Below are 21957 nucleotides of genomic sequence, written 5' to 3'. Positions count from 1 at the left end.
TAGTTGTTATTACTCAATTCCAGGTCAGTTTTATGTCCCTGTCACATTGAATCTTGCTGTGGACCATGGTCATACCGTTTGTGTGTTTTCCCCTTTGAATCTGGTTTCGTATTGCATTAGAAGCAGCAATTGTGAGGCACAGAGATAAAATGGTCCAAGCGTACAGGCAGTAGATTTCAGTAACTGCAGAAGAATAAGTTCCCACTTTTATTTTCTGATGTGAATATTCTGTGTTCAGTTGCAATGTAAAGAAACAATTAGCAAGGATCCAATTTGGGCAATTTCCTGCCCTCACTCATTTTTAACTTCATTACAAACTTTTGTCTTAAGAATCTAATACTTAGATTGCAATTCATGAAATTTTGCTAAGTTTTCTTTATAACAATAAAAAAAACTCCACTGCAGCACTTCAAGGTCTCTATCCTCCGTTGTACAGAACCGGTCACATAATTACATCTCTAATGTAATTTTCTGTAGTTCTTCCTTATATTCTCAGATATGGTTTTGTTACCCATTAAAGCTCCGGTCTTCTTAAGTCTTGCATAAACCCCAATGGCAGTTGCTTCTGGTGGATAAAAGACATTGGCCACCGTTTCTTTTCGTTGTTCAATAGAAGGGGAAATTTCCCTTTGCCCATTCTCCGATCTCTGGTTAGAGAGTGGTCTGGTATTTCCATCTTCGTTTCTTGTAACTCCTATTGACCCTCTGCAAACAAGAGTTTATATTTGTCATTATAATTATACCAGAAAAGTGAAAAAAGTTATTTGGTGAAGAAAGCACATTTAAAGTTATACTGCAATACTTTAGGCACTATATATACCATAGGTATTAAAATAAAATTCTATCTGCATCTTATCCAAAAAAAATCAATGATACAGATACAGTTTGCAACTTGTCATATTCATGTTCTAAACTGTCATATATAAGGCTACATAAATTTGAAAAACATATATGTTCAATGACATTTCAATTTGTTAAAGTCAGAGAGATACAGTGCGGAAACAGGCCCTTTGACACACCGAGTACGCACAGACCAGACCAGCGACCCCTGTACTCTAGCACTATCCTACACACACACTAGGGACAATTTACAATTTTACCGAAGCCAATTAATCTACAAACCTGTACGTCTTTGGAGGAAACGGAGCACCCAGAGAAAACCCACATGGTCACAGGGAGATCGTACAAACTCCGTATAGACAGCATCCGTAATCAGGGTCGAACCCGGGTCTCTGGAACTGTAAGGCAGCAACTGCGCCACTGTGCTGCCCTGGTCATCACTGAACAATGTTCATTACTAAACATTGAACAAGAGGAAGACTAAGAGACGTCAGGTTTGTTTCTCAGCAGCAAATCTTTTCTGTTTGTTAAGTTGAATCATATGGTTTACAACCACTTAGTCATATTCCTTCAAACCTGTACTTTAAATCCCATATCTTCTCGGTCACTTATGCCTGCCCCTAGCATTCCTTCACTCCTAGATCTCTGACACCATTACATCCACTTTCTTGACTTGCAGATTCCATTTCCCCAGTACTATTCTTGCTTTGAACCGGACTTCCAACTAACACACATTCTCAACATCTTGTACAAGTCTTATTTGTCCAGTACCCCTTTCTTTTAACATTTCAACCAGAAAATTCTTTCTCTGCTCCAACTCCGTTTCTCTGCAGTAATACCCCTGTTCCAGCAGTATTTCACAGCATCTTCCCTACTGCACTGCCACCATGTTGTCTATTGCATTTATATATACAGTGGCTTGCAAAAGTATTCATACCCCTTGAACATTTCCACATTTTGTCACGTTACAACCACAAACGTAAATGTATTTTATAGGGATTTTATGTGATAGACCAACACAAAGTGGCGCATAATTGTGAAGTGGAAGGAAAATGATAAATGGTTTTCAAATTTTTTTACAAATAAAAAACTGAAAAGTGTGGCGTGCAAATGTATTCAGCCCCCTTTACTCTGATACCCCTAAATAAAATCCAGTGCAACCAATTGCCTTCAGAAGTCACCTAATTAGTAAATAGAGTCCACTTGTGTGTAATCTAATCTCAGTATAAATACAGCTGTTCTGTGAGGGCCTCAGAGGTTTGTTAGAGAACATTAGTGAACAAACAGCATCATGATGCCCAAGGAACACACCAGACAGGTCAGGGATAAAGATGTGGAGAAGTTTAAAACAGGGTTAGGTTACTGTGGAAACACGCCATTCGGCCCACAGTGTCTATCCCAACCATCAATCACCCATTCACACTAGTTCTATGTTACCCCACTTTCTCATGCACTCCCCACACACTAAGTGCAATTTACAGAGGCCAATTAACCTGCAAACTTGCACGTCTTTGCGACGTGGAATAGTAGTAAAGCACCTTAAGGAATCCCATGGTCACAGGGAGAACGTGCAAACTGCACAAAGACAGCACTGAAGGTCAGGAACGAATCTGGGTCTCTAGCGCTGTGAGGCAGCAGCTCTACCAACTGTACCACTATGTCACATTTCTGTTGTTATATCATGAAAGTAAAAAACAAATATGAATAGAAAATGCATTCTTATAAATTGGTATACAAGTGTTTCCTGAGTGTTTTAGAAGTTATTTTCTCATACATTCAAAATATGTGATCCAATTATGTTGAACACAAATACAAAGTAATTGATTGGTTCCTCTCCCACTTCTTATCTTCCATTATAAATACCCATAGAAGTTCTTACAACCCATTTTTATATTTTTCACCAGCCTACCCTTGTAGTCTAACAAGGTTCTTTATGAATTTATTAGTGCTGTTTTGCTGAGTTCTAAATTGCTTACTGCTACTGCTATTTCTGGTTTGCATACTGTTACTGCTATAACTTTTGGATATAATGGAAACTTTTGATTTTGGTTGGCATTTGGATTTAATATCATCTTTAATATAATCGATATCCACCTGAGATATAATATTATCCTTAATTTCTCCTATCAGCCGCGATTGGGGCACTTTCCCCATTGGGTTTGTATCTTAAAAGAATATTTTTTTTTTTCTGCATATTTTAAAGGAATTATACGAGTCAGTGACAAGCCATTCCTCTCCCCTGCCCCAGAGTCGGAATGTGTTTCTCTTACACTGTTCTATGATGGTCGCTCTCTGTGCTCCCATCTGGGTTCAGTCCATTTTCTGACAGCCTTGTGAATGACCAAAGTTGTGTCTGTGGAAAGACCTTAAACCGCGATGGAGAAAAAAAACAAATGTTTGCATTAAAATGAACAACTTTATGTTGTGTATATTGTATTGTATTATTGCATATTGCACAAATATTGGCAATATCACGCTAAGTAATATGTCTGCTTGAAATAAATATTTCAAAGATAGAGCATCAGCTCAAAAAACAGGAGGCGGCTTTTCTGCAGTTTGGTTCTGCTGCTTACTGATTGAAGTTAAAGTTACTAATGAGGCCAGTAGGAGAGGAGAGGGAACTGAGGTCTGACCGACCACGCACTCGACGTCAGCTGCAGTAGGGGCTTCGGGGAACAAAGTTGGATGGGCGAGGAGAGGACATCGGTTGCTGGCCGACCAAGGGAAGGTGATGACTGGAAGCCCGCTGCAGCCCAGAGCTTGCATGAATCTGGCTGCAGCGTGGACTGGACAGGAAGGAACTGTAGATGCTGGTTTAAACCGAATATAGACACAAAAAGTGGATGTAACTCAGCGGGTCAAACCGCATCTCTGGAGGACAGGAATAGGTGACGTTTCAGGTCTGAACCCTTCAGACTGAAAGGTGGGGAGTGAGTGGGTGGGGGGGGAGGTGGGCAAACGTAGGCGAGATGTCTTGTTGAGTCTCATTGCCTGTAACTCATTTTCACCTAGCCCACAGCTAACAATGGCTTGTTTCCTTTATCATTGTTACTTTTTTGCCTATCATTCATTCATTTGTTCTATATCTTACTATATCACCATTTACATCTCTCGTTTCCCTTTCCTCAGACCCTCAGTCTGAGGAAGGGTCTTGACCCGAAACGTCCTTTTGTCCAGAAATGCTGTCTGACCCACTCAGTTATTCCAGCATTTTGATCTATCTTCGGAGCATGGACTGCACTTGGTAAATGTCGCCTAAACATGGCACATCTTGCATGCGGGCTCAGTAGACCATTTCTGTACAGTTGCTAATTGGGGGTGGTGTGGTGAAACTCTATTTGCAAGAAAACAATTTCACTGTGCCTTTGCACTTCACACATATGACAATAAAGCACGATTGAGCCATTGATGGAACAAGAAATAAAAAAGAACCAGAATCTTTAAAGAAATTTTAAAATAAAATTTCATTAAAACCGACATTCGTTACATCAGAATATTCATTATCTGACACTAATTTGTGTGTAACAGATCTTAATGCAGTATAAATGTAAAAATGTATATTCAACAAATATAAGTATATTCAGTTTTTCAAATTTATATTCAATAAATATAAGTATATTCAAATATCAGTATATTCAACAAATTTATATTCAGAACAGTGGCCCATTATTTTCCAAAACCAATTCAGCATTATATTACAATAGTTTAACCATTTGAAATATAATGCTAAATGCTAAATTGGAATTATTTTTGGAAAATAATGCACAAACAACCATTTCAGGCTGTGCGCCCCCAACTCTTTAATAAACTCATAGGCAATCAAATATATTTATGGCACAGCAAACTGCAGATGCTCGCGCAAAGCACAATACGCTGGAGGAACTCCATGCTGGAGGCAGCATCTGTGGAGGAAATGGGCAGACGCTGCTTCTGGTTGGGATCCATATAATGGTATATGGACACACTGATCTGTTTTGTAGTAAATGCCTACTATGTTCTGTGTGCTGAAGCAAAGCAAGAATTTCATTGTCCTATCAGGGACACATGACAATAAACTGACTTGAACTTGAACTTGGATCCTTCATCAGACTGAATAGAGAGAAAACTAGAAACGAGCAATGGGGGAGGCACAAAGGCTGGTCAGTGATAGTGGATGCAGGTTGATTGGCAGACAGGTGGAGTAAGTGACAAAGGCTTGAGGTGAAAAGGAGACAAAAGGGTGTCACATAACGAGAGAAGAGGAGCAGGGAAATGTAAAATCAGAGCGAAATATGGGTGAAGGGGAGAGGTGGGGGGGGGGTTGGAAAGAAGGTGGTTGGAAGGGAAAATCTGTACTTGGATGGAAGGTGTAGGAAGGAGGGGAAAGGATTAAGGTAATGGGGGGTTTGGTGGGAGAAATGTATGCGTACTGGAGTTAGGGGGCACAGGAAAGAGGGGGATATTGGGGGACGAAGGTAGACACAAATTGATGGAGTAACTCAATGGATCAGGCAGCATCTCTGGAGAAAAGGACTAGGTGATGTTTCGGGTCGGAACCCTTCAGACTGGTTGTCTGAAGAATCTAAAAAGTCTGAAGAATGGAACACTCCGGCAGCATGTTGGGTTTCCAAGCCTCTTTCTGCAGAGGCTAATGCTGATAATTTTTTTAATCATTCTGAAAATAAAGCACCATACTCTGGAGATTTATTGTGTATATTTCTACTTTTTCAGGATGCTGGTCCGTTGTTTTACCTGGTTTTACCTGGTTATAGTTAACCCTGAGTGAACTATTCTGCATGTAAAAGGCATAATGGATTGTGCCGGGTTAACAAGAATTGACAGCAGTACGTAAGGTAATGTAGCTGAAGTACATCTGTTGAATTTCACCTTCATAACTTCTTGTTGTGTAGTTTTCTGCAGCATTGTGAGAGTGTTTCTCAATCGAGAGTTCTCTTCTTCCAGGATACTTATACGTAAACTGTTTGCTTGCAACTGTTTCCCCATGTCCAGTACAACATCGCCTGTACCTAGCAGGAATAAAATCACAACTGATAAACTGCATTTACCTTCTAAACTTAAAACACAACTTCATTTTTCTTTCTCTCAATATTTACCGCTCCATTCTCCTGAAAACTTTGGCTCACTTAATGGAGTATGGTTATGTTTGTCAATCATCCTCCATTACCTCACCCAGATGCCTCTTTCAATATGTGATCTTTTCCCCCGGGTATCAGTAGAACATATAAATGTCCATAAGGGTCGAACCTCAATCATGCTTGTGCACCGCTTCAATGAGTCGATTCTTACTGTTGTTTAGTGGTTGTTTAGATGCTTGCAAGAATACCTGCCGCCATTACCTCCTCAAGGAGTGCATTCCAGGTTCCAACCACCCTGTACGAAAAATATCCCCCTTAAACACAGTGCCAGTATAGTGGTGCAGTGGTAGAGTCGTTGCCTTACAGCGCCAGAGATCTGGGTTCGATCCTGACTGCGGATGCTGTCAGTCGGGAGTTTGCACATTCTCCCTGTGACCGTGTGAGTTTCCTACGGGTGTTCCGGTTTCCTCCCACATTCCAAAGATGTGCAGGTTTTGTAGGTTAATTGGCTTCTGTAAATTGTCCCTAATATGAACAAGTGCACAGGGTATTGCTGGTCAATGTGCACTCAGTGGCTCGAAAGGCCTGTTTCCACGCTGTAAATTGTTCATTATGGCCTAAACTCCATAATATCCATTTCAACATAAACACAAGAAAATGCAGATGTTAGAATCTTGCGCAAAACACAAAAGGTTGGACTCAGCAGGTCAAGCAACATTTGTGGGGGGGGAATGGACAGTCTGAAGAAAAGTCCCAATCCAAAACGTCATCTCTCTATTCCCTTCACAGATGCTGCCTGGTCCACTGAGTTTAGTTTAGTTTTGTTTAGAAAAACAGCCTGGAAACAAGCCCTTCAGCCCACTGAGTGTGAGTTGACCAGCAATCACCCACATACTGATTCTATCCAACACAATAGGGAGAATTTACGGAAGCAAATTAAACTACAAACCTACATGTCTTTGGAATGAGGGAGGAAACCCACATGGTCACTGGGAGAATATAGAAACTCAGTACAGACAGCACCCGTGGTCAGGATCGAACTTGGGTTTCTGGTCTTGTGAGGCAGTAACTCTACCGCTGCGCCACTGTGCTCCAGCACTTTGTTTTTTTTTTTTTTTTGTAATTTTGACTAACACGGCAAAAGGTTTTACTGCAAGAACAAACCAAAATAACAAGTAATTCATGTTTCATTTAGAATAGTATTATTAAAGGGACCAATAGGTCAAAGGCCCTTCACCCCACTGAGGCTGCACTGATCACCAACCACCCATTTACACTAATTCTGTAATGCATCCCTCCCTTCCATGTTCGGTAGATGATTATCTTGTGCTGCTGTTAAACCATTTTCAATGATCTCTTACTCTCACACTGAGCTTCGGGGGGCATGTTTAAGTCAGGGAACGTTACGAGAAGCCTCTGCTGCTCCTTATATTCTTGAACCCGGCCTTCCAGCTGGGTCAGGTTTTGTTTTAGCTCCAACACGGTTTTCTCCAGACCGTGCTTTTCTTCCTGTAGTTGCTCTGTGTGTTGCTACGAAAAGAGAAAAAAAAAGCAATGAATCTGCAAAGTGCATCTTTGTCATTTCTAGATCTTGATTTCCTCCATATAATAGTGACAGGTGGATGAAATAACCCAAGAACAGTATGAATGCTCAGAGTTTGAAGGTCTGCTGTAGTTAAGATTAGTTTCGAGATTCAGTGTGGAAACAGGCCCTTCGGCCCACCGAGTTTGTGCCGACCAGCGATCCCCGCACACCAGCACTATCTACATATGAGGGAAAATTTACAACCCTTACTGAAACCAATTAACTTACAAACCTGTTCATCTTTAGAATGTGGGAAGAAACCAGAACACCCAGAGTAAACCCACACGGTCATAGAGAAAACGTACAAACTTGGTACAGACTATAATCAAGATCGAACCTGGGTCTCTGGTGCTGTAAGACAGCAACTCTACCGCAGCACCACTGTGCCGCCTTAATCCGGTACATAGTCCAGATGACGTGGTCATAAGGTGTTCCGCAACACAAGGGCCGTGTTTATTTATAGTTGGGCTAACACTGAGGCATAAATGAGGCTTTTGCCTTTCCCAGAGATGATGATAGATACTAGCTGGCACTCTGGCTTTGAATCGATCTTGACTCGTTGAATTTTGCCTTAACCTTTAATCCACCCTGTGTGAGAATATATTTTAGCAGCAGCATTGTCTGAATTATTGTAATGTTGTTGCAGCACAGTGCAGTACAGTGGTGCAGTTGGTAGAGATATTGCTTCACACGCCAGTGACCTGCGCTCGATCCTGACCTCGGGTGCTACCTGTTTGCACGTCCTCCTCATGACCGCTTGGGTTACCTCCAGTGCTCCGGTTTCCTCCCACATCCCAAAAACTGTGGATATGTCGGTTAATTAGCCCTTTGTAAATTGCCTCCAGTGTGTAGGGAATGGATACGAAAGTATGGGATAAAGATCATCCCAGGTGCTACTTTATGATAACAATATCCTGCAACTCCAACGCATTGGGTCACCATAGTAAGTCTACTCTTTAAAGGAGATGCCCGAAGCAAGTTTTTTTCCCCGCAGAGGTTGGTGGGTGCCTGGAACGGGTTGTCAGGGAGGTAGAGCCACATAACGATAGTGGCGTTTAAGAGACAGGCATATGTAAATGCAGGAAACGGAGGGGTATGGATCATGTGCAGGCAGAGGAGATTAGTTTAACTTGGCATCAGGTTTGGCATAGACATTGTGGGTTGTACTGTTCTATGTTCTACTTCTACAGTACATTAAATAAAGTCTTGGAACCATCACCTGGTTCTCTCTTCTCCAACAGTTGCATTACATGTACAGTAACATTGGCCCAAGGACATGGGCAATTCAATGGGGCAGCGACAGAACGGCTGCCCTGTAGCACCACTAACCCCAACTGTTCACCCCCATGCCCCTCCCTGACTGCTGCTGTGTGGCGTTTGCATTGTGCCCTGTGATCATTTAGGTTCCTTCTAGGTGCTCCGGTTTCTTCTCACTTTCCAAAGATATGCAGCTTGATAGGCTAATTGTCCACTAGTAAAGTCGAGTGTTAGAATCTAGAGAGGGGGCCACAGGGTGGGAGTGGGGGCAGCTAGCGGGGGATGGGGGAAGAGTTGATGGGAATGTGGGGAGGATAGGACTAGAGTAAAAGTAGTTACTTATCTGTTTCTTTGCTGGGTTTCTCAATGACTCTACACCTCCGTTAAGTTTAGTTAAGTTTAGTTTAATTTAGTTTGGTGATATGGTGTACAAAAGGACACTTTGGCCCACCAAGTCCACACTGACCCATTCACACTTGCCCCCCTGGTGACGCACGGTTCCTAGGGATTATCTGTGGTTTCCTCTGGGTGCATCATTTTCCTCTCACATCCCAAAAATGTGCAGCTTGCAGGGTAGTTGCACACTGTAATATGCCCCTAGTACAGGTGTATGGTAGAATTAATGGGAATATGGGGAGAATAAAATGGGTAAGGGTAACTGTGATGTGGTAATCTGTTTAACTAAGGACAACCTGCACATTCAGAGATAGATACAAAATGCTGGAGTGACTCAATGGGTCAGGCAGCATCTGAAGAACATGGATAGGCGATGTTTCGGGACGGGACCCTTCTTCAGACGGATTGTTTTTAGTAGTTCAAGGGGAAAATAACTCAGAAGACTGTAGGGGAATATGTACATAATCCAAATAAAGAAGTTTGCAACACCTTCTGTACCTTTGATGTCATTAGAAATAACCGCCCAGCCGAGCACTCACCAGTTGCTCCTGGAACTGCCACTGGAGGTTGCACCTCTCGGCATTGACTGTCTTCAGCTGATCTTCCAGCTGGTCGATTCCAGCTTCTGACTCAGCCAACCTTGTGTTCAGCCCTTCACGTTCTTCATCTAATCCATCCACTTGTTGAAGCAGAGCTTTAATCTTCGTTTTCAGAGACTTAATTAAGTTAAAGGAAACAGTTCAAGATAGAAATCTTTTCCTGTGCATCCTCAATGTCATATTTATACAATTTGTACCATAATTTATTCTATTTGTCTTCAATTTACAAGCTATTTTTTCACTGATACCAAAAGCTTAGGCTAAGAGAGTCAAGAATATTTTATTGTCATATGTCCCGAAATAGAACAATGAAATTCTTACTTGCAGCAGCGCAACAGATATGTAAACATAGTACTCTGTAAAACCCATATTAAACAACCAAAAATACTTCAATATATATATTTATTTTTTTAAACAAATAATAGACAATAATACAAAGTACCAAGATATCCATATTGCATTTCATCCGTAATAAAAAGGAACTGCAGATACTGGTTTATACCAAAGATAGACACTAAATGCTGGAGCACTCAGCGAATCAGGCAGCATCTTCGGAGATAAAGGGTAGGTGACGTTTTGAGTCGGGCCTTTTCAGACTCATTGGATTTTATCTTATCTTTTTGATTTATGAATTTTTGCTTCATGAAATATGTTACAGGAATCAGCCTTATTGTAAACAAAGCAGTTCTTGTGCAATATCAGGGAATTTGTATGATCAAATAATAAATTTGAGTGTAAACTCTAAGCAACACAAAGGTTTGTACATTGCCGTTTACCTCTTCATGTCTCAGCATGTTATTGATCTTCATTTTTTCTTTTTCCAGTTCACCGCTGATCATTTTGAGCTGCCCCATTGTACTCTCCAGTTGGTGCGTGATTAGTCTAAGTTGTTCCTCAAGAATCCGCACTTCATTTCTGTCTGCCATCTTAGTTTTCATTTCTTCCAGCAGCTTCTGCTTAGAATCCTCTGTCCAGGAATAACAGCAACAGTAAGAACACTTTGGCTCGCTTTCCTCTTTCCCGGAGCCCAGTGTTGATGAATACACTTCCGACATCTGTTACTGAATGCTTTATTTGAAGCACAATCGCAATAAACCAGAACTAAGATTTTATCCTACTTTACAATGCACATTTGGATGCCAGTCTTCCACAAACTAAAATAAATATTATGAAAATGGTGCAGAGAAGATTTACAAGGACTTTGCCAAGACTCAAGGGCCTGAGCTATAGGGAGTGGTTGAACAGACTAGAACTCTCTTCCTTGGAGCATAGGAGGATGGGCGATCTTATAAAAGTGTACCAAATCATGAGAGGAATAGGTCGTGTAAAAGCACAGTCTCTTGCCCAGTGTGGGGGAATTGAGTACCAGAGGACATAGGTTTAAGGTGAGGGGGGAAAGATTTAATAGGAACCTGAGGGGTAACTTTTTTACACAAAGGGTGGTGGTGGGAACGAGCTGCCACAGGAGGTAATTGAGGCAGGTACTATTGCAACTTTGAAGAAACATTTAGACAGGTACATGGATAGGATAGATATAGAGAGATATAGGCCAAATGCAGGCAGGTGGGACTAGTGTAGATGGGACACATTGGTCGGTGTGAGCAAGTTGGGCCTGTTTCCATGCTGTATGACTATGACTCTGTTAAAACCTGTTTTATTTGTCTATGGTTTAATTGTACTCTTGTACAGTATGATCTGATTTATAGGGATAAAAAGCATGTAAACAAAAGCATTTCACTGTACCTCTGTACACATGACATAAAATAATATACTAATACCAACGTTGTTAATTATTTGTTTGATCATTCGCAGAGAGGATTGATGGACCACATTTAAAGGCATTGTGAGAACCTGCCAAACTTTATAGTGTGGGGGATCTGTGAATGAGGTCAGAAATATGCCAATGTTTCTATCAATGATGATGAGGTAAGGATGCTTTGACAGACATTGAAACTTAGCACGGTCCTGTTTTTCAAGTACCCCAAAGTACGTGTAGACACAAGGAACTGCGGATATACAAAAAGTGATACCAAAGTGCCTCCGAGGGAATTAATGAGACCTGATAATCCTGAGACCCACACATCCAAATACGCACGTTCCACAAAATCTAATTGGAACCTAAAATTTTTAATCACTAGATATTTATCTTAAATTTCATTTAGTTTAGTTTATTTTCATGTGTACTGAGGTACAGTGAAAAGCTTTTGTTGCGTGTTAACCAATCAGCAGGAAGGCTATATATGTTTACACTTGAGCTGTCCACGGTGTACAGGTACAGGATAAAGGGAATAATGTTCAGTGCAAAGTAAAGTCCAGTAAAGTCCGATTAAAGATAGTCTGAGGGTCTCCAATATGGTAGTTGGTAGCTCAGGACTGCTCTCGAGTTGTTGATCGGATAATTCAACAACTGGATGCACTTTGGACCTAGAATTTTAAATCACAATATTTTTCTTAAATTTCATTTACAGCTGCTCCTTCCCTATGAACCTCAACTAAATTATTCATCAGTCCCAAAAGATGTGGGAAATATTAGGAAATGTGTACTGCAGACTTACCAAGCTCTCTAATGAGCATGTTTTGCCCCTGTAGTTTCTCCTTCAGAATCGATAGCTTTTCTTCCAATGTAGAACTACCTAAAATGGAGTTATAGAATTAGCATCAGTGGAAGATAAAGAGAATAGCTCATATGTTTCACCTGAGGTATAGATTATTACATATTACAACAGGGGAAGCAGCTAGACACAAGGAATTGTAGATGCTGGTTTACAAGAAAAGACACAAAGTGCTGAACTCAGTGGATCAAGCAGCATCTCTGGAGAACGTGCTGACATTACAGGTAGTGATCCTTCTTTGGACTGATTGAAGTAGGGGGGGGGAACTGGAAGAGAGGTGGGGCGGGATAAAGCATGGTAAATGATAGGTGGTGGGGGGGGGTTGATTTGTGGATGAGTTGACATGAGATGAAAAGATAAAAATAGTAGGATAAGGATAGAAGAGTGTGAAATGTGAGCTGGAACAAAGAATATAGGTAGAGGGAAGGTGAAAGGGTGAAATAGGTGGTATCCAGGTTGGACTCAGAGAAGAGAGGGGGTAAGAAAAATGTGGGGGAGGGGTGGGGGGAGGTTGTTTGTATGTTAGTTACCTAAAATTGGAGACTTCAATATTCATAACAGGAAGAAGCTAATCATTTCAAGGTGGGATTGGAGAATTTGGCAAGCAAATTATTAACAGGATTGCAGTTATAAAATTACAACACCTTTAAATCATGTTGATTTGCCATTACATTTAATTGAATAAAATGATCCTTGGCATGATTGCCAAATTCAGTGTTCAATGTTCAATGTTTTTTATAGCCACATGTGTAAATACACAGTGGAATTATTTTCTCACATTGTGTCACATTGTCATACCAAAGCACAATCCCCAATTAGCAAACTGTACAGAAATACTCCACTGAACCCACATGCAAGAGGCACAAGGATTTTTTTCAGTTATAAATGTACTTTACTTCATCACCATCTAATAAATATGTCAAAGTTGGGATTACCTTTTCTGAGTGTCTCTTTATCACTCTCAAGTTTGGCTACTGTCTGTGAGTTATTCCGTTTAATCTCCTCCATTTGGCCGTTAAGCACTTTTATCTTTAAGCGTTGCTGCTCTTTCTCCTTTTCAAGTTCTTGGTTAAAATTATCGATTTTTATCTTCATTGTGCTTCGCTGCTCTTCTGTGACTTGCAGCTCCGCCTTGAGTGGGTTAATGCTGTTCATGAGTTCACTAAGGTGTTTGTTGATTCGTGCCAAATCTTTGTTCTGCTCAGAGGCCCAGTAAGCCACATCACTCGCCGTCATTGTTCCATCCCCAAGTGTTTCCTTCACCACTTCCTGAAAGCGGCTCACTGCTGATGGAATATTCTGACTGTGGCAAATAGTGACAATGGAGTTGCTGACATTTTTAAGAGTGGCTTGTGTGCGTGCACAGGCATCGCACGGCACCAGGGCTGATTCCACCGTCTGTGAGCCGATGTTCCTGGTGTCTGTGGCTATACCAAATGTAGGGTTTCTTGGCGTCTCATTCAGCTTAGAGTGAAGGGTAGGTGTGGCTGATTGTGGCAGTTGTGTTGCCGCAGTAGATGTTTTTAAGCTGCTGGGGGTTGAATAGGAGTTGGAAGCTGCAGGTGAACAATTCTTCAGCCTTTCAATCTCTGCCTTGGAATTCATCAGATCACTTTGTAGTTTAGCAAGGTCATCCGCCATTAACTTTTTCTATTAATATAAGAACACAATCCAGCTGAATTAGTGAGTCCAGCCAATTGAACGGTAACAAGTGCAAATTTTAGGATTTTGACAGGGTGGGTGATGTTTCGTTACTTATGTAAATATGAAACGAACTTCACGTTTGAAGACCACTGTTTTGCATTTTTTCACTGGTAGGATTTGCATTCGCACCTTCCTGTGTTATTGTGAAGACTGCCAAGTAACCCCACTTTGGTAATTCCGCCCTGAATAAAAGCCTTGGCTGATGTTTGGTACCACTTCCGTGCCCACATCAAATACTAATGTGTAACTTATCTTAAGCTAGCTGGTGTTGAAATAAGGAAATGCAGATGCTTATCAAGGAAAGCTTCTTCAGACTGATTACAGGGATGCGGGGGAGGGAAGAACGCTAGAAAATTTGAAAAGTTCTTCTAGCTTTCTTTCCACCCATCCCTGCAATCAGTCTGAAGAAGGGTCCCGATCCGAAATGTCACTATCCATGTTCTCCAGGGAGATTGCCTGACCTGCTGAGTTATTCCAACACTTTTCTTGCTGCCGTTGAGTTAAGTGTCATACCATTGGCATGGATTACCAGAAACAGGATGAAAGCCTGATTCTCATGGGAAACTTGGGAAGACTGGCATCTGGAATTTGATATGAAATGGCAGCTGGGTTTCTAATGAGGGAGAGATTGTCTAAAAAAGACACAAAGTGCTGGAGTAACTCAGCGGGTCAGGAAGCATCTCTGGAGAACATGGATCGGTGGCATTTCGGTTCGGGACCCTTCCTCATAATAATTTATAGGAGGAAGAAAGCTGGGAGAGAGGAAGGGCAGGAGAAAGCCTGGCAGGTAATAGGTTGAAACGGGTGGGGGGACAGGAGCTTTTGATTCACAGATGATGGACAAAAGTTGTCTGGGTACAGCATTTCTTGAGGACCTGGGGCAAATTCCAGATATTTCACATAGTTTCATACTGTCATGGTGCACTATTGAGGTGCTGCATATTTTAGGTGCTGTCTTTAATAAGAATAGCAGAGGCTTTAAATGTTTCCCACATAGATACAATAGATTTTATGACATTGTTTCAAAGAACAGTGGGAGTTTCCCCTGTATCACTCGCTAATATTATGTCTTCGCCAAAACCAAGACAGCACCGATGCACATAGAATATAGACATAAAACACAGAACTGTACAGCCCAGGAATAGGCCCTGCGTCAGTGTGTCAGACAGCATCTCTGGAGAAATGGAATAGGTGATATTTCTGGTTGAGACCCTTCTTTAGACTGAGAGTCATGAGAAAAGGGAAATGTATTTTATAATAGACCAAGTTTCAATGGTTTAATGGTTACCTATTGTCACATGTACAGAGGTACAGTGAAATGCTTTTTCTGCATGCTATCCAGACAAATTACACTATACATGAGTGCAATAGATCTTCTTCTGGAACAGCACGCAGAGATTTGCCACGTTCTGGTGCCTTCTTACAACTCCCAAGTCTCTGAAAAGTCAGATCTTCGAGTCATATAGTCATACAGTGTGGAAACAGGTTGTTCAGCCCAACTTGCCCACTCCAACCAACATGCCTCATCTACACTAGTCCCACCTGCCTACATTTGGCCGATTTCCCTCTAAACCTATCCTATCCATATACCAGTCTAAATGTTTCTTAAATGTTGTGATAGCACATGCCTTTAGTACCTCCTCTGACAATTTTTTCCATACACCCACCATCCTTTGTGTAAAAAAAGTTCCCTTTCAGGTTCCCATTAAATCTTTCCCTCCTCTCCTTAAACCTATGTGCTCTGGTTCCTGATTCCTCTACTCTGGGTAAAATACATTAAAACGTCACCTATTTCTTTGCTCCATAGATGCTGCCTCACCCGCTGAATTTCTCCAGCATTTTTGTCTAACTTCGATTTTTCCAGCATCTGCAGTTCTTTCTTAAACATTGTGCATTTACCTTATCTGTTCCTATCTTTGCCCTTGAGGAGATATGCAATTTCTTATATTTCTCACTTTAAGGCCCAGTTTGATGAATTTGGAAAAAAAAGGTAACAGTCATAGAGCATGGAAAAAGGCCCTTCTGCCCAACTCGCCCATGCCAACCAACATGCCCCATCTAAGCCCAATTTGCCCACATTAGCTCACATCCCTCTAAAAACCTTTCATATCATTTGTGTTGTTAATACTTTTGAATGTTGTTATTACTTTTCTATATTGTTATTTTTATGATCTCTGATTAGCATTGTTTTGTACCTCACTACCACTTTCTTACGGGTAATTTGTAATGGGCAATACATTTTCACTGTGCCAATGATCCTGAAAATGAATAAATAGATTGGTGCAATAGATTAAGCTGATGATGAGAGCAATTGACAATGACTTTGGGGCAAACAAGAGAGGACAATCCAGGTTCAATCCTTTGATCTTAACATTATATCTTTCAAGAGAAATTGAATGCCCAAGGAAAAACAGGTTATAAAGCAAAAAGAAATGTTGAAATATTGAGCATTTGAATTGGTATTTTCAATCGTTATTCAGTGTTTATTGTTCTGATTTTAAACAATTAGTTAAAAGTAAGGCAAATAACGTGACTGTAAATCTTGAATTATAAGAAGCCAGTGCTTACCTGCTGGTGGAGGGAGCCAAGTTTAAGCATGCAATTCCAGTATTTCTTCACGACCAGGCCCACGGACATGGATGGACCTACTGACTTGGAAACAGGGATACTATGATCCTTTATCAGAGCATCAACGTACTGCGTGAAACTCTGAAGCAATAGCACCAGCCTACAGAAAGAAGTACATGGTTTGCATGGTATGGTGACGGCTTTTAACTATAAATGTATATTTCAATAATATTTTCTTCAAACTTATTACTTTTGTCTTTAATCCAGCTATTTGCCGAATACTATGCAATGTATGTATAAAACTGCAAACTAAATAAGCTATGTTATATGTCACAAAATACTTTTATTTGGTTAATAATTTGGAAAAATTGCATTACTTTGATTTTTCTTTAATAAGATCCGATCTTTTGCGCGGGCTTCTTTGGTCTGTCATATGTTTACACATCCTTTCTACAACAGGCAAATTAGTTTTTAGAATAATTTGAATATTTATAGGGGGTAGTGTAGCAGACAAAACGTTTTAAAGAATTGTAGATCAAGTCCATGCAGAACCCGCAAATGGGGAGGAATGACCAGAGGTCAGGATCGAGCCCAGGTCTCTGGCGCTGTGAGGCAGTGGCAGTATGAGCTGCACCACTGTGCCATCCTGTTACCGGAGACAAGAGCAAAACAAGCAGATATGGAAATATGTGTCAATGGCATATTGAAAAATAATCAAATTAATGCAATTTTACCTAGTTATTAACCAAATAAAAGATACGTCATCAGTAAGTACAATCTTATTCAATGCAAAATATGTACTGCAACTTATTGGAAAATAGAGGAATGGTGTGTGTTTAAAACACACAAGGATCAAGGCAATCAGAGCTATACTTTATTTAAGAGCGTCAAATAGAACGGCCATTAGGAACAGTCAAACTAGATTGTTCACCAAACAAAGATTCCTATGATCTATCGTACAATTTTATTCTCTCTAGTATTTATTTACACTATTAACCACAGCAGATTTCACACATGCACTCCAGCATAACTCATTCTCAGAATTATCTGGTGATGGTGGCCCATCGTAGATGACAATAGCACAGTTGTGCAGTCTCATGTCTCGTGGGATCGAGTGTGGCTCATGCGTCCAATGAGCCAGCCACACACGTAGGAGCAGTGGGTCACTTGAAGGCCGCTGTGGGGGGATTTAGGGCTGCAGCCTTCCTCCTGTCTCTGGCACTAATTAGTCGGCTTCGGCGATTATCTTCAAAACTGCTGACCGCAGTGGTTGTATGCCAGCCAGGCCTGTCACTCGCACGGGTTTCCAGTTCTTTTGGGGCTAGGCCTGCATGCTGGAGGTGGTCCTTGATGTAGTCTTTGAACAGTTTCTTTGGGCGCCCTAGGTTCCTTTGACCCTGTGCAGAACCCTGTACAGTTGACAAGGAGTTGTCCAGAATGCTCTAACAATAGCTAAAAATCATGCACCTCCGACGGACACATCCCTACGATTGGTTTTCCGTCAAATCCACCCCCATGGCAGTTAAACAAATATCTCGTTAACTTTTTACCTCATTCTCCACTTCTCCTTTTATGATTTTAGTCTTTTACAATTTGATATTTTTAGATATGAAAATAAGTCCTTGATGAAAAGTCACTGCATGTACATTGGTCGGGATTCCACTGAGAATATGTGCATTCGACGGGGGAAGGGCCAAGGAATTAATTGTGATTTACCTGTCAATCACGAGTTCAAACAGCACAACATGGGAGTGTTGTGTGAATTCTGGGTCATCTTCCATATAATCAAAACGCTCCAATAATGTAACAAGATCCAAATCACATGAAGTTTTATCTGGAAACTTCCACGATGGATAACGAACTGCACCAACCCGCGAAAACACATCGACGATTATCCCTTGTAAATCTGTGACATCCTTACGCAAACCATCCAAACAGTTTTGATTTCCAAGAAGTAGTGTCATTTTAAATGCTCTTCTGCAAGTTATTTCACTGCAAATATAGATTCTACGACCATACAGTAACTTTTGCTGCCACTGTTGATCAAGCACAATTCACCTGTAAGAATGAGAAAGTGTTTTGGTCAAGAATAGGCACAAAGTGCTGGAGTAACTCAGCAGGTCAGGCAGCATCTCTGGAGAACAAGGATGGGTGATGTTTTGGAAGATAGACACAAAATGCTGGAGTAACTCAGTGGGACAGGCAGCATCTCTGGAAAGAATGAATGGACTGTCAGAGTGAGATGGGGAACTTCTTCAGTGTAGGCATACCTTGAGGAGATTTTACTGTGGAATAGTTAAAATATAGTCAAGTCGTCACTTTTATTTATATAGCACATTTAAAAAACAACTCTCGTTGGCCAAAGTGCTTTACATTGGTATAAGAACAGTATAACAAACAACAGTGGTTCATAGATTAAATACAAACATCACTACATACATATAGCTCTCGCTCAGAGGACGTCAAGAAAGGCTTGGGAGTAGAGATGAGTGTTTAGTCTCGACTTAAAGGAGTCGATGGAGGGGGCTGTACTGATGGGAAGAGGGATGCTGTTCCACAGTCTAGGAGCTGCAACCACAAAGGTGCGGTCGCCCCTGAGCTTATGCCTAGACCGCAGGATGTTCAGCAACCCCAAGTTGGCCGATCTGAGGGACCTGGAGGTGGTGTGGTGGGCAAGCAGAATTTTAATGTAGGTAGGGGCAAGCCAAGTCATACTGGCTTGCCCCGAGGGCTTTGTAGACATAAAGGAGGATCTCAAAATTTATTCGGAACCGCACAGGGAGCTAGTGGAGGGAGGCCAAGATCGAGGTGATGTGGTCCCTTTTTCGGGTGCCTGTCAGGAGTCTCGCTGCGGCGTTTTGGACCAGTTGCAGGCGGGACAGGGAAGATTGGCTGATGCCAGTGTAAAGGGAGTTGCAGTAATCTAGGCGTAAATGTGTGGATGATTTTTTCAAGGTGTGGATGATCTTTTAATTTCGAGGTTCAAACTGGAGGAATTGTTTTATTTTAGCTATCGTCCGAAGCTGAAAGAAGCTAGGTTTTACCACGGCATTGACTTGATTGTCAAATTTCAGTGCTGAGTCAAATATCATACCAAGGTTTTTGACGTGAGGTTTGAGTAGTGGGGTAAGGCTTCCAAGGCTGCCTGCTTTCATTTTGATTGAGTCCGAGGGGCCGAGAAGGATGACCTCAGACTTACTCTCGTTTAGTTGGAGGAAGTTCTGGGCCATCCAACACTTTATGTCCTCGATGCAGCGGATAAGGTTAACCAGATTTGATAGGTTTGGTGGAACTGAAAATATAGAAGCAGAACTGAAAATGTTGATTGCACTGGTGGGGGGAAAAGCATTGTTATATAGTAACCTGTTATACCATAAAATATTAGTACTTGAAATAGTATAGGGAGTTAATATTGCTTTTAGTTGTAAGTCTGAAGAAGTGTCCAGCCCGGAAACATTGCGTCTCCATTCCCTCCATACATGCTGTCTGACCCACTGAGTTCCTCCAGCATTTTGTGTTTTGCTCAAGAACCCACAAAACATTCTGCCTCGGCAAGGCCACCAGCATAATCAAGGAGCAGTCTTACCCTGGATACACCATCTTCTCCCATCTCTCATCTGGCAAGAGGCATGGAAGTGTAAAAATGCACACCTCCAGATTCAGGAACTGTTTCTTCCCAGCTGTTATCAGGCAGCTGAACCATCCTATCAACTTGAGCAGGGTGCTGAGCTACCATCTACCTCATTGGAGGCCCCTGGACTATCTTTAATCAGACTATACTGTACATTATCTTGTACTAAACGTTATTCCATTTATCCGGTATATGTACACTGGACGGCTTGATTGTAATCCTGTGTAGCCTTTTCGCTGACTGGTTAACGATTATTTAATAATGTTGATATTAACGATTTAGATGAAGGAATTAAATGTAACATCTACAAGTTTGCAGACGACACAAAGCTGGGTGGTAGTGGGAGCTGCGAGGAGGATGCTATGAGGCTGCAGGGTGACTTGGATAGGTTGGGTGAGTGGGCAGATGCATGGCAGATCCCGTATAATGTGGATAAATGTGAGGTTATCCTGTAACAGGAAGGCAGATTATTATCTGAAAGATGTCAGATTCGAAAAAGGGGATGTGCAATGAGACCAGGGTGTGCTGTACATCAGGCACTGAAAATAAGCATGCAGGTACAGCAGGCAGCGATGGCACAGCTGGCATTCATTGCGAGAGGATTTGAGTTTGGAGCAAGGAGGTCTTACTCCAGTTATACAGGATCCTGATGAGACCACACCTGAAGTATTGTATGCAATTTTGGTCTCCTAATTTTAGGAAGGACATTATTGCTATTGAGAGAGTGCAGCGTAGGTTCACCAAGTCAGTTCCGGGATGGTGGGACTGACATATGATGAAATAATGGGTCGACTGGGCTTGAATTCACTGGAATTTAGAAGGATGAGAGGGTATCTTATAGAAACATATAACATTTTTAAAGGAATGGACAGGCGAGATGCAGGAAAAATGTTCCCGATATTGGGGGAATCCAGAACCAGGGGTCACAGTTTAAGAATAAGGGGTTGGCCATTTAGGACTGAGATGAGGAAAAACCTTTTTAACCAGAGAGTTGTGAATCTGTGGAATTCTCTGCCGTAGGCATTGGAGGCCAGTTCACTGGATATTTTCAAGAGAGAGTTAGATTTAGCTCTTAGGGCTAAAAGAATCAAGGGATATGGGGAAAAAGCAGGAACGGGTTACTGATTTTAAATGATCACCCATTTTAAATGATCACCCATTGAATGGCGGTGCTGGCTCGAAGGGCCGAACGGCCTCCTCCTGCATCTATTTTTTCTATGTTTCTATGGTAGGCATTCAACAAAAGTGTTACACTGTACCTCAGTACATGCGAACTAAATCAAACCGCTGTGAAAGCAAGTTCCCCTCGATTCCCAAGATATAGAAAACTGTTTTCTCCTCTAAATCAGACACTGACCCATTGAGCGACTATCCGGCCACCATGTACCTGTGATCAGGACGACACTATTCATCACCTGAGACCCACCGTCGCCTTCCCTCTCGCTGTATACGGCGCGTTGCCATGGATTCACGCTGGCACGCACTGCGGGATGACGTCCGCGCGCTACGTGTTGACGTCCAAGGCTGTACCATTGAAACCCCACATTCACTTCGAAAGGTGGGAACGTACCATTCTAACTTCAATTCCTTAACGGAAGTGACATTAGAAGGAAAAGATAGGAATGAATCCTCATAATAATTAATATATAATCCACAGTGAAGGTGCTGATGGACGTAGATGCACATCAAA

At 41.5% G+C, this 21957-nt stretch overlaps 1 protein-coding gene across 4 annotated transcripts; it reads right to left on the bottom strand.

The window, feature by feature from the left end:
- Positions 1-197: 197 nt before the first annotated feature.
- ccdc157 (coiled-coil domain containing 157) lies at positions 198-21911 on the bottom strand. Of its 4 annotated transcripts, XM_055655830.1 has the most exons (12): positions 21655-21911; positions 19836-19928; positions 18353-18694; positions 16637-16796; positions 13300-14014; positions 12308-12385; positions 10529-10719; positions 9693-9869; positions 7277-7445; positions 5707-5846; positions 3111-3205; positions 198-705 (listed from the first exon to the last, which is right to left on the bottom strand). In XM_055655830.1, the coding sequence occupies exons 3-12, from the start codon at positions 18598-18600 to the stop codon at positions 459-461; spliced, it is 2220 nt and encodes a 739-aa protein (XP_055511805.1). In that variant the 5' UTR covers positions 18601-18694; positions 19836-19928; positions 21655-21911; the 3' UTR covers positions 198-458. The 4 variants fall into 4 exon arrangements, with proteins under 4 accessions (XP_055511805.1, XP_055511806.1, XP_055511807.1 ...); XM_055655831.1 differs by lacking the exon at positions 19836-19928; XM_055655832.1 differs by lacking the exon at positions 3111-3205 and having other exon boundaries at positions 517-705.
- Between the last annotated feature and the right edge of the window lie 46 nt (positions 21912-21957).

This window comes from Leucoraja erinacea, chromosome 25, assembly GCF_028641065.1.
Source record: "Leucoraja erinacea ecotype New England chromosome 25, Leri_hhj_1, whole genome shotgun sequence".
Taxonomy (NCBI): domain Eukaryota; kingdom Metazoa; phylum Chordata; class Chondrichthyes; order Rajiformes; family Rajidae; genus Leucoraja; species Leucoraja erinaceus.
This window is presented reverse-complemented; position numbering and strand designations above follow the sequence as displayed.

Bases quoted from the DNA above. Each gene is read 5' to 3' on its own strand.
- ccdc157 (XM_055655830.1), bottom strand. From the start codon at position 18,600: ATGACACTACTTCTTGGAAATCAAAACTGTTTGGATGGTTTGCGTAAG. The intron at 7,446-9,692 runs GTGAGTGCTCGG...CTCTTTTCGTAG, and splicing joins GGCAGTTCCAGGAGCAACTG to CAACACACAGAGCAACTACA. The intron at 5,847-7,276 runs GTAAGAGATCAT...TATTCCTGCTAG, and splicing joins CCCCGAAGCTCAGTGTGAGA to GTACAGGCGATGTTGTACTG.